This window comes from Sphaerodactylus townsendi, linkage group LG04 (genome assembly GCF_021028975.2).
Source record: "Sphaerodactylus townsendi isolate TG3544 linkage group LG04, MPM_Stown_v2.3, whole genome shotgun sequence".
NCBI lineage: Eukaryota > Metazoa > Chordata > Lepidosauria > Squamata > Sphaerodactylidae > Sphaerodactylus > Sphaerodactylus townsendi.
In genome coordinates this window covers 150,836,991-150,849,704 of record NC_059428.1, presented here as the reverse complement: position 1 = coordinate 150,849,704, position 12,714 = coordinate 150,836,991, and the positions used below count along the sequence as shown (strand labels likewise).

The following is a 12,714-nucleotide window of genomic DNA, read 5'->3' as shown; positions in this document are numbered from 1 at the left end:
AATATTCATTCAATCCACCATGTCTAAGTTTATCTGGAAAAAGATAAATCTCCCCCGCCGCCAAGTTAGTATCTTCCAGTGCTTACCTAATTCTAGGACACTAGCCAACTAATGTTACTTGACCTTATTCAAATAATCAGAACGTAGATCTTGCCCTGAATTTTAAAAAGTATTTCCCTTATGAGAGGCACCTCTCTCTCCCTCTCTGTATACATACAGTGTATACCAATTATAACTGGGTGCCCTCCCTATGACTCTTTGTAGGAAAATAAATCAGCGTTCAGGGTTTTTTTTATTACTCCAGAAATTAAAACAGTTAAAGACTCTGAAATAACAACTGCTACTCTGCTTTTTCCCCTTTGGCAGAGGCATAATCACGATAAAACATTTTGTTTGCGGAGATGCACTTTATGTTTTCCCACCAGACGCGCCTCTTGCAGCAAAATGTCTCATTTCTCCTCTGTCCATCCTTCAAGGAGCTCAGGGCAACCTAGTATTTCCATACCTCATTTGAGCCCCATAACAACGCTGTAAGGTAGGTTATGGTGACTGGCAGCGGCTGGGCGAGCCATCTGTAGTGCCACTTTCAGCATACTTACACCCTTCGAAGACCACTGAACGCAATGGCGTTGTTTGCTTGCGGCTGCAGAATTTTCACTCAGATCTCAGAGTCCAATATTAACGGCTGCACCACCCTGGCTCTTGCACTGGTCTTTATACAAATCCTTGATTTCCTTACATCTCTTTTTAAGGCTTATTTAAATCCTGCACGTTCCGCTAAATGTGTTTAATTTCCTCACTTTATTGCCTTTTTAATTTATCCACAGACAAATATAAAATGAATGAGAATCATGTTACGCAGATCCAGAAGCTCCCCGGTCATATTCCGCCTCTGCCTGTTTTGAGATGCGTTTGCCTAATTCAGCTCTATGTTTATCTTTATTTACCAAGGTTTAATTTGCGCCTGACCACCTGCTGCGCTGTAAAAGAATCTAATAACTGCTTTTCATTTCTCAAGATATATATTTTAAAAATCGCCTTGAGTGATTTTTTTTTTAATTTGAGGAAACATTTCTTCACGCAACACGTGATCGGTGTTTGGAATATGCTGCCACAGGAGGTGGCGATGGCCACTAACCTGGATAGCTTTAAAAGGGGCTTAGACAGATTTATGGAGGAGAAGTCGATGTATGGCTACCAGTCTTGATCCTCCTTGATCTGAGGTTGCAAATGCCTTAGCAGACCCGGTGCTCGGGAGCAGGAGCAGCAGAAGGCCATTGCTTTCACATCCTGTCTGTGAACTCCCAAAGGAATCTGGTGGGCCACTGCGAGTAGCAGAGTGCTGGACTAGATGGACTCTGGTCTGATCCAGCAGACTCTTTCTGATGTTCTTATGTTCTTAGTCCCCTTACAAGAGAGCAAGGCGGGGTATAAATTCTAACTCTTCTACTTCTTCCTCTAATCAGGACTATCAGCTCTCAGTGGGGAAGCTGTGCCCCCAAAGCCTCCTTCTGTGGTAAACAGCAACCAGAAAAACCTGGCAAAGGATTGAATGAGTGGGATGGAGTGGGGAAGACCCTCTGCTGGGCTTCAGATTTATTTCTAATTCTATTAAATCCAACTAACAAATCTTCAGGGTTCTAACGATGCTATAAATAATCCCAGGAAAGAATTTTTTAAAAATACTGAATCAATCTCCGCATTCCCCACAAAACCTGAGCCAGCCAGACTTTCAAAAAACCTCGTGCAAATAAAAGCGCCAATTCATCCCTTCAACTTTTCCCAGTAATCCCCCCCCCTGCTTTTTTTTTTTTACAAAAATCACGTTTGCCTTGCAGATTCTTTAATTGCTGGTTTTTGTTCCAATAGGAACAATCTTGCTCAGCTATAAATATATTTCCTAAGGACTGCAATTTGTATTGGTATTAAATAATAAGCACTTGCCATATAATATAATTCTCTTGCTAGGGGCTCATATCAATAACTGACTGTGTAAACTCCTACACAGAGTTTATCCAGCATAGGCCTACTCAAACCAGTGGAATTAGACCAGATTAATTCTGCATAGAACTGCACTTGAAGAACAAGAAGAAGAAGAGTTGGATTTATATCCCCCTTTCTCTCCTGTAAGGAGATTCAGACAATCTCCTTTCCCTTCCCCCCTCACAACAAACACCCTGTGAGGTAGGTGGGGCTGAGAGAGCTCCGAAGAACTGGGACTAGCCCAAGGTCACCCAGCTGGCATGTGTTGGAGTGCACAAACTAATCTGGTTCCCCAGATAAGCCTCCACAGCTCAAGTGGCAGAGCAGGGAACCAAACCCGGTTCTCCAGATTAGCATGCATCTGCTTTTAACCACTACGCCACTGCTGCTCACTTGTTCATGACACCCTTGATTTTTACTGCTAATTTATTCCCTTCCTCATCTATCTTAGTCTAAAATACTTTAACCAACTCAGAAGAATCAAAAAACTTTGTGCCCAAGCAAGCGGGTCGTATAAATTGATATTTTCGGATGTTACCTCATGATTCCCTCATAGTTCGCGGCTGCTCCCTTATTTCCTTCATAATGTTATTCCTTATCAAATTTTATATTATTCCTAATCGTAAAAGTTTTGCAAGACTCCCCCTCCCATTTTCTTTACCATTAACTCTTGTGGCGCTCTCCTTTTCCCCTCGATTTATTTAAGTATGCCCATCATCAAGAAACCATAAATATTCTTAAGTGGCAATCTATGCCTCTCTTCAAAATTCATATAAGTTACAAAGCAATTCATTGATCATGAAGCAATTTGTTGATTGAAAAACAGCCCATCAATCACAAGGCGCTTAATTAATCACAAGGCAGTTTAACGATTTCCAGAGTTTTGTAGAGCACTGACTGTATCCAACTATCCACCAGTGAACCGAAAGGAAAAATGAAGAGCCAGACTTCACCAAAAGACTCATTTAAGTGTAATACGGGAGACACAGACTTCTTCTCTGAATAGTTTATCTTTAAGTAGGCGCAGAGGGTTCCAAATCTGATTAATCGTGTGGAGGGAACATTTTTCCCCAGTGTCATTTTCTTGACTCGAACCCCCACCCCGATTTACTGGGAAGCCCCTTCTCCAAAAACACTGCCATTAAAATCAAATTCAGATCCTGCTGCATCCAACTCAGTGTCAAAAAGCCTCCCTCGCGTCTATCCTTTTGCTGAATGGATCAGGAGGGCGTATTCATAAAGGGAACAGAGATGGGGAAAAACAAGTCACTTTCTCAAAGATAGTAAAGTTCTGATTTTAACAGTTTTTCCCCTCCCCTTTTATACAGCATTGTTTGCTGGATATGTCCCACTATCTTCATTTCATCCTTTTCTAATTGCGAGATCCATTTTTACTGCGCTGTTTATCGTACATGTCGTACTGATCCTTGTTGCATCGTTTTTGTAACTGTAATCCGTTGCGAGCCTCGACGAGAAAGACAAGCAATAAATGAAGTAAGTAAGAGCATCGAAAGAAAATGTTACAGTCCTTTCTTTGCCCTGACCTGGATTGCACAGGATCGCTTGCTCTTGTCAGATCTCAGAAGCTAAGCAGGGTTGACCCAAGTTAGTACTTGGATGGGAAACCCCCAAGGAAGTCCAGGGTTGGTGTGTTGAGGCAGGCAGCGCCAAACCATTTCTGATCAACTCATGCTTTGAAAACTGGATGAGTTGGCGACAGCTTTTATCCATGCACTTTCTTGATAAAATTAACACACCGCCTCTCCAGAGACCAGCTTGTGTATGTATCTTATACATTTTGGCCGCTCATCTCTATGGTGTCTCTCCCGTGCTCGTACCAGGAGACCCACTGATACACCTCTTCTCTGAAGCTTGCAATCTGTCCTCATCAAGCTCCAATGAAGTGGGGCCATAAATGTCACCCAGTAGCTCCCATGTGTTTCTACTCATCTGCCTACACTCCCGGGACAGCGAGATTGTTGATTGCTTCCACTGTTTCCCAGCTTTCTCTCCACCCACTCCCCTGAAGTCGCCTTACAAATGACGTCTAAACGTGTGCACATGGAGAACGTTCAGGACGAGTCCATTGTTGTTGCTTACCTTCGTGATTCAATCTACAGTGCAGCGTAACGGGGCCACTACATCTCTGAATTATCCAGTGAATCTCTTCCTTTGTACAGGTATCCAAGGGAACGCTCAGATTTTCCCCTTTGATGCAGCCTTCCATCTAGATATAAGCAAGAGGCATTATCCTTTCCTCCAAGTCAATTATTGTATCTGTTTACGCCAGCAGCTCTTGCAGACAAAAATCAGCTGCCTTATTCTTCTGCAGCAGGCTGGCAATTGTTACACTGACTGCCCTAACCTTTCCTCTCTCTTCTGCCACTCCCATCTATTATTATAAAAAAGCAGAGATGGATGGATTGATAACTCTCTGTTTGAACATGTGCACCTCTCCTGTGTTAAGACAGTTTCAGAAGGTACCTGTGTTGGTCTGCAGCAGAATACCTGGATTTGAGTCCAGGAACCTCTTCGAGACCAAGAAGAAGAAGAAGAAGAATTTAGATTTATATCCGACCTTTCTGTCCAGTAAGGAGACTCAAGGTGGCTTGCAAGATCCTTTCCCTTCCTCTCCCCACAACAGACACCTTGGGCTGTAAGTGGGGCTGAGAGAGTTTGGAGAGAACTGCAGCAGGAATGCAGGAGTGTGGAAACACATCTGGTTCACCAGATAAGCCTCTGCCACTTAGGTGGAGCAGGAGTGGGGAATCAAACCCAGTTCTCCAGATTAGAGTCCACCTGCTCTGTACCACTGCACCATGCTGGCTCTCAAGAAGATTTTCACTGTACAAACTTAAGAGCAAAGCTTGCTTCATCTGATGCTCATACCATGAAAATCATGCTGGTCTCCAAGGAATTCAAATCTAGCTGTCCTATCTTAGGCCACTCTACAGGAAGACCAAAGAAACACAAGCCTTACAGGAGTGAAGTCTCCTTTTCCAAGATCTCTCCATAGCCATGTTTGTGTCGGAGTATGCAGGAGACTGCGATTCAAATCCCTGCTCAGCCATGGACCTTTTAGGGATCTGGGGCCAATTGCTCTCCCTCTCTGCAAACTTGCAAGGAAGTAAATCCTGTCCTCTATCTATCGGGTGGTTCATCCCTCGTTGTATGTGGATAGGGAGTGAAAAATGTATTTGTCCACACATCCATCAGTCAGCCACCAGGTACCTTTGCAGCATACAGGCCCTCTGGCTGCAAGCACAGCTCACCTGTCCTAACAATAACATTCTTGCTATTAACCTATGAAGGCTGCTAATGGTTGTGAGAGGCAATGCAACATACCGGCAGCAATTAAATGTAAGGCACGTGTGTGTTTAGACTACAGTAACACAATAATAATTAGGCACATGACATTTCCTGCATTGCAGGGGGTTGGACTTGAGGGCCCTTGGGTTCTCTTCCAACTCTATGATTCTATGACACAAGGGTCATGTGCCTAATTGTTGCTGGTGTGTTACTGATTGCAGCAATGGATGGATAGATACGTGCGTTCAGCAGCAAGAAGGGTGAGGGGGCCGACTGCACCAATGAGGTCTCACCAGAAGCAGCTGATGTCCCTCCCGGAGGCCTGCTGTCTCTGCCAAGGACCCAAATTTGACAGAATTGACGAAGCTGCCTTTCATGTTGCCCCCGAGCACAGAGATCTCTGAACTCAAACTGTCTCCACTCAGAATGACGTGTTGGACGGTGTGGCACGTGTTGTGGAAGCGCCCGACAGATGTTACCGAGGGGCGGAATGGCCTGCGTCAAGGGAAGGAATCACAGGGCTTAGAAAGAGGAGAAGTAATAGTAGAAGAAGAAGAGGAGTTTGGATTTATATCCCACTTTCTCACCTGTAAGGAGACTCAAAGGGGCTTACCCCCGCCCCCACAACAGACACCCTGTGAGGTGAGTGGGGCTGAGAGAGCTCCGAAGAACTGTGACTAGCCCAAGGCCACCCGGCTGGCATGTATTGGAGTGCACAAGCTAATCTGATTCACCAGATGAGCCTCCTCTGCTTAAATGGCAGAGCGGGGAATCGAACCTGGTTCTCCAAATTAGAGCGCACCTGCTCTTAACCACGACACCACTGTGAGAATGTTCTCCTGACTTCCTCTGAAGTCCTTCTCATAGGAACTCAGCAGGATGGGAATAGGGCAGGGGTCTGCAACCTGCGGCTCTCCAGATGTTCATGGACTACAATTCCCATCAGCCCCTGCCAGCATGGCCAATTTGGTCATGCTGGCAGGGGCTGATGGGATATGTAGTCCATGAACATCTGGAGAGCCGCAGGTTGCAGACCCCTGGAATAGGGAGAAGGAGTGGGGGATTGCAGTGAATGACTTTTGTTGGAAGTTGGGCTTGGACTACGTAAGTCTGTGTAGAATAGCATTGTTACGTGGGTATTAAAGGATAATCCTAACAAACCTGCCTGGGAGGGCCTCCTGTTGCTGTAAAACAGGGGTCCACAATGTGATGCCATGACATCCACCCACACCTTTCCTGGTGGCCAGCAAGGGTTTTCACACAGTGGAAAAGGTTGGGTCGGGCTTTGGCCCAGCAGGGCTTCTGATTGCCCACTGGAGATTTGTGTGAGAATCCCAAAGGCTCCTGCCTGCTCAGAAAGGTTGGGGACCCCCTGCTGTAAAGCATCCCTGTGTCCCTAGAGACTGTGCTCTCCGTTGCAATCAGCCCACCTGATCAGCAGAATCTGGACATTGTCAGGCCTGCGCCATTCTGGGCCTGACAGTTGCATGTCCACACTTTGGCTGCAGATGGCTCAGCCATTATCATCGCTCAAGGCTAAGGAGGCCTCCTCCCTGCATGCATGTAACTAGTCAATAGAGCTTAGCCGTTCATCCTTATCTGCCTTCCTTTAGGAGTGAACTGTCTGTTCTAAACAATGCTGCTGCTCCCACCGTCCTTTCACATGCTGATATTATGGGAATGCGAGGGTGGGGGGATTCTGGGTTGAACCTTACTGTAACTTACAGGCATGTACCAGAGGCCAGAGAGCCAAACTGTAGTTTCGGCTATCTGAGCCTTCGGTTGACATGGTTCCAATAAATCTCTTGAAACCTTCTTGAGTCTCGTTTGATGACCGGAGTATCAGACCCTTACAGAAATGCAGATTTTCCAGGATTGTACTACTTCAGGCTGCTAGGTGAGGGTTGGATGTTTGAATTCTCCCCAGCGACAACCACAAATGCACATAGAAAACCAGCAGGATGGAGAGGAAGCTACACAGAATCCTTCTTCCCACCTTGCTAGCTTTGCAAATACAGGTAGGTTTTTAACCGGGGGAGAACGTTTATACTTGGTGCCCATCACTTAACTGCTTGAAGTGGTCCCATCGAAGAAAAGCTCGACCAGCTAATTCTAGCCAATTGCATTGTCAGATCCTAAGATCACACCCTATCCAGAGGCTCTCCCGCCAAATACCTTTCCAGGGAGAACTTCCTGAAAATGGAGTTGACTTGCTCCAGATCGAGCCCCTCAGACTGGTGGGAAGATGTAGAAGATGGCAACGAGGCAGGTCCGTATGAACATCTGTCTTGAAAGTCATCTGGCAAAGAGACACAAAAGAAAGGGTTTCTTCCACCATTCTCTACAAGGCTTCCCAGAAAACAGCATCAAAGTAAGAGGAAAACAAAAACTTTTCTCAATCGCCTTTGGATTGTTCCTGGTATCCATGGGAGGGGAAAGTATTCAGCTGATCATCTATACTGTTTATATATCTTGCTGTTCTGCGAGTCCAGAGTGAGGATCCTCAAATTTGTTGAGCCTGTGGGGACTTCCAGTAACCTAAGAACAGATAACGGGCACCTTTTGCTATCAGTCAGTGGTGCAACCATCCACAAGATGATTGCCACTGGGGATGAGGCCAGTCATGAAACGGTGGTCGGTCCAAACCCAAGCATCCTCCTATGATGTTTCTTAATAGGATTTCCCTGCTGATCCAAAGAGGCTGCTTTGTGGGTTCATCAAAATGATCACCAGCACCAATGAAACTGAGGAAAACCAGCACTGCCTTTTTGCTCTGGGGAAGGAGGAAGTGGATTCAGGAACCATGTTGGCCGTCCACTGCCAGGCACCATGTTGGCCGTCCACTGATCCAGACCATCCCACAGAACACCAAGGGGACAAGTCTCTGCCCCAAAGAGATTCCAATCTGATCGGTTCAATATGTCCCATATTCGTTCTCTCAGCAGCTGTCCCTATCCCCCGAGTACGAATGATTGTTTCCATCTTGCTGGCTGGGCGGCACTCTGGCCGAGAGACAAGGCTAAGTGGGTTAATGGCAGGGAGGAGTTTCGAACTATGGACTTCCCGGCTATCTCACAGTCTTGCTGCAACCCCCCAACAACCGTCCAAACTCTGCATTTCACTTCCTGCCGGGATGACTCAGGAGCAGGACATGCCGGGCAGAAGCAATCACAAGAGCCCCACAAAGGCAACATCTGCATCCACTGGATGACGAGGCTCGCACTGGCCTTCTCCGAGCCCTTACCTTCCAGCTCTGACACGTCGTAGATGAAACTGTCATTGTCGTCTTCCGTCAGACTGCAAGGGAGGAAAGACAGTCATTTTTTCCCCTCTCCCATTACACAGCCTAGCTTTCAGCAGCCGCTAGAGGTAGCGGCAAAGCGGAGGTGTCTCGAGGTGGCAGGTGAAAAGGCAAGACGGAGCCGACAGAGCGAGGCTTGTGACTGAAGAAGTGTGGCTGATGGGGGAGAGAAGGAACATCCAGAAAGAGATGTGAAGGGAGAAGTGGCAGATCCAACGGGAGGCTTCTAAAGAAAGAATCCTCGGCACCTGGGAGAAATGTCAGAAGACACCCCCCAGGAGGGGACAGTGAAAAACCCGGTCTCCCCCGGCAGCCCTGAACGAGTTCACGTTCTGCTCTTGTGATTCCCGTCTCTTAATTTTGCAGTGTTTCGGTAAGCTGCCCGCAAGAGGCCTGCTCTATTCAGAGGAGCGCTTTCTAGTCCACAAGGCACGCTAAATGTCACAGGGTCACCGGCGGCAATGCTCCTGTCGACGGGAAGTTTCTCGGAAGCCGCAACAGCAAAAGAAAACGGAGAGACCCCGGTCACCTTGTCAAATGCTGCGGGGGGGGGGGGGGGGAACGTTCTGACAATTTTATACAGGTTTTCCCCCAGGAGGGTCGTTTGCCAACGCTGCACCTAGAAACCGTATAATAATGTCACTGCAGAGAAGAAATTAATACAACTATCGAATGATGTTCATTCCCCCCTTTTCCCCAGCTCACTTAGGATTATATTAGACGCTGCTTACTAGGATCCCTCTCTCTCCATGCCTGCCCCTGGTTGGGACTTAGATGGGAGAACACCAAGAAATTGAGGGCTGCTGTGCCGAGGCAGGCAGTGGCAAACCACCTCTGAGTGCCTCTTGCCTTAAAAATCCTGCGAGGTCACCACAAGCTGTCTGTGATTTGACCGCACTTTCCTCCACGACCGAGAGTAGTTGGCCTTGGTTAGTCCTTGGATTGGAGACCATCCCAAGTCCAGATTCGCTACACAGAGGCAGGCCGTGGCAAACCACCTCTGAGTGCCTCTTGCCTTGAAAATCCTATAAGGTCACCCAAAGGCTGCGGAGGGACCTTAGGCTAGTCACAGTTCTCTTCAAACTCTCTCAGCCCCACCTACTTCACAAGATGCCTGTTATGGGGAGAGGAAGGGAAGGAGTTTGTTTGCTTTGTTTGCTTTGAGACTCCTTATGGTTGAGAAAAGTGGGGTATAAATCCAAACTCCTCCGGTTCTCATGGGTTTTCTGGGCTTCATGGCCATGGTCTGGTGGATCTTGTTCCTAATGTTTCGCCTGCATCTATGGCTGGCACCTTCAGAGTTGTATCCCAGAGGGAAGTCTGTTACACACTGTGTCGAATGAGAAGGGAATGTTTAGTGGGGTATATATTGTCCATGTCCCAGGGTGGGGAACCAATCAGTAAGTGCTTTGGGTGGAACTTGTTATGCAAAGATGTGGTTGATAGTATTGTATTGCAGGTGGGGCTTATCAGTCCAGGGAGTGATTCACATTTTCATGCCCTGCAGCAGCAGCAGTATTGGTGAATGCAAATCCTGTGTTTGGGTGGACCCCATTGTTCTTGAACTTCGCCTGCCCTTGGGGCTTGCATTTGGTGTTTTTAAGTTTGATAGCCTCTCCTTGGGCAGGGAATCGGGGTCACCCACGGACAAAGGAAAGGTCTCCGTACACTGAGGGGATGCTCCCAAGTATGCAGGAACCAAACTCCTCTGGTTCCTTTCTGTTTGTGCCCAGTTGGAGGCTGTCGGAAAAGTTACTTTTTGCAATTTTGAACAATGTGGTAAACCACAAGCCACTGGCACAACGCTGCACAGTTGAGAAAAGCGGAGTATAAATCCAAACTCTTCTTCTTCCTCTACAGGCACCCAGACACGTCTTCCACAACCCCCCATCTACCTAAACATCATATGGAAGCTAATCTGTCCAGGACTTCTGGTTCTTTCCCCAGTTAATTTTTCTGTTTTGTTCTTCTTGACCTGGCGCTGAACTTGCTCTCAGCATCCCATGGAAGGCAATTGGGCATGCTCAGTTCTCGTGAGAATGGGCTTTTCATTAATGCCATATACTGATACTTGTCTGCATGCTTGGGAGCATCCCCTCAGTGGACTGGAGACCTTTCCTTTGTCTGCGGGTGACCCCGATTCCCTATCCAAGGAGAAGCTATCAAACTTGGCTTGCAGAGGGAAATTAGGTTACCAGTTGGAGATCATGAAGAATGGCCGGGGCGTGGATTTAGGCCTATTGTCCTTGTCATTACGGACCGAAATTGCCTGGGATCCATTGAAAACAAATTTGGGGGACTAATTCAATACTAGTCTGTCATAGACAATATAAATATGCTAATATAAATATAAAGACAATATAAATATGCTAACTTACAGAGCCCCTAGAGGATGGGGCGGTATAAAAGTTTAATAAATAAATAAATAAATAACTGACAGTTACAAATATATGTACTGTATGTACTAAACTGTATTAATTATTTTCTGTCACATTGCCTATATTGTTATATCTAGGACAACCTTTAGACTAGTCATTATAGTTAAGATGTTAAAATAGTTTATACGTAATTTAGTCACATTGGAATGAGCTGTTCTTTTTTCCCCTTTATCATAACTTTCAGTTATTTGAGACGGATGGTTGAGTCAACCAGATAGTTATGACGATAAGTAATGTAACTGAGTATTCCTGTCTTGGGAATAATTATACAATATATGAGTATTTTGTTACACGTAGGTATATTTTAAATTTGTTTGAAGTAAACTTGTTTATTTAAAAAAAAAAGAATTGCCAGGGGTGGGAAGAACTGGAAATTTCACCGATTCCCCCTCCGCCTGGGATTCTATTAGCTTTTCTGGGAATGACTAAACCAGTCCCCCTAACTCCCAACAGCCCTCAACATCCTGTGTCTCTTTCAGTTTTCCTACAGGACACACACGGCGTCTCTTCTGGAAACGGAGCCCGCTTACGCATGCTACTGCCCTGACCTTCCACAACAAACCAAGGTAAGTTTGTGTGGAATCCCAGAACTTGCCAAACGCTTTGGATTAGCCCGATCGTACCTACCTACTAGGGGGAGCATCCTCTTTGCATCGGCGGACAATGGAATCATTCCCTGGTGGCTCTGGGGTTGTGGACATAATGCTGGGGTTGCGGTTTCGAAGGGTTTGCTTTATTCCGAAAGGGAAGTTAAAAAGAAAAGGAAGGAAGACTGTCACTCGCAATACAGAGAAGTAATATAAGTATCCCAAGACTGCCAGAGCATACAGGAAAGGCAGACATCTAAAGCAACCCAAGCTTGGAGGGGTACGTAGCTTACAGGTCGGATTTTGGGTACAGAAAAACCCAACCTCTCCCACACCTGGTGGTCCCAGACCAAAGCGTGTCCTCATGTTTTTGGGAAGTGTGGAATTATCCAGAACTCAACTGACCAAACATCTTCATGGTGGCCGGAAGGACTATGCAATTTGGGAGTGCATGCATCTGGAGAGGTAAGGACACACCCCCACCCCCCGCCCACACACACACACAAAGGCTGCAGGGGAATTTGAACCCAAGTCCAAGCTATAACATCATGATTAGCACTTCCTATATATCAGAATTGGCAAACAGCAACAATCAAAATCTGCACGAATTCTGCATTGCAGAGACATCCCAGCAGCCTAATTCATGCCCACAGCAGGCAGCCTTACTGCCCAAGTTAACTTTTTTTGTCAATTCCTGGGGCCAGCGTTTCTTACAGCCCTCTGGTGAGACATCCCCGTTGCTAGCCTTGCCTTTTATTAACACTGCACAAGATTATCCCCCCTCGTATCCAGCCACACCTGCTGTGCCAGCGATTGCAATGAACAGACCTCAGTGTCTACCTTGGGGAGTTGATCGGAACACAGCCAAGCAGGGGGAAAATGGATTGGCTGGCATGAGCCAGAACTCATGGCTGGCCAGCGGCTTCCTCTCCTTGACCCCACTGGCGCTTGTGGCTATGATGGGCACAAGATCCTGGCAGGGATCTTAAACCTTCTGCTGAAAGATAATCAACTGCAAAGCAGCGATGCACATCTCACCCTCTCGTCTAACGGGCCGAATGAAGGATAATGCGAAAAAAAGCTCCGCTGAAATATC

General features: G+C 46.5%; 1 protein-coding gene across 2 annotated transcripts in view; it reads right to left on the bottom strand.

Annotated features, from left to right (window-relative positions):
* The window catches only part of CARD11 (caspase recruitment domain family member 11), a 72,513-nt gene that overhangs the window by 16,386 nt on the left and 43,413 nt on the right, over positions 1-12,714 (bottom strand). For both annotated transcript variants that reach the window (XM_048495412.1, XM_048495413.1), the window contains exons 12-16: positions 11,659-11,762; positions 8,537-8,589; positions 7,468-7,591; positions 5,586-5,787; positions 4,084-4,210 (exon numbers count right to left, since the gene is read on the bottom strand). In XM_048495412.1, coding sequence (XP_048351369.1) covers positions 4,084-4,210; positions 5,586-5,787; positions 7,468-7,591; positions 8,537-8,589; positions 11,659-11,762 — 610 coding nt within the window. The remainder of the gene's footprint in view (positions 1-4,083; positions 4,211-5,585; positions 5,788-7,467; positions 7,592-8,536; positions 8,590-11,658; positions 11,763-12,714) is intronic.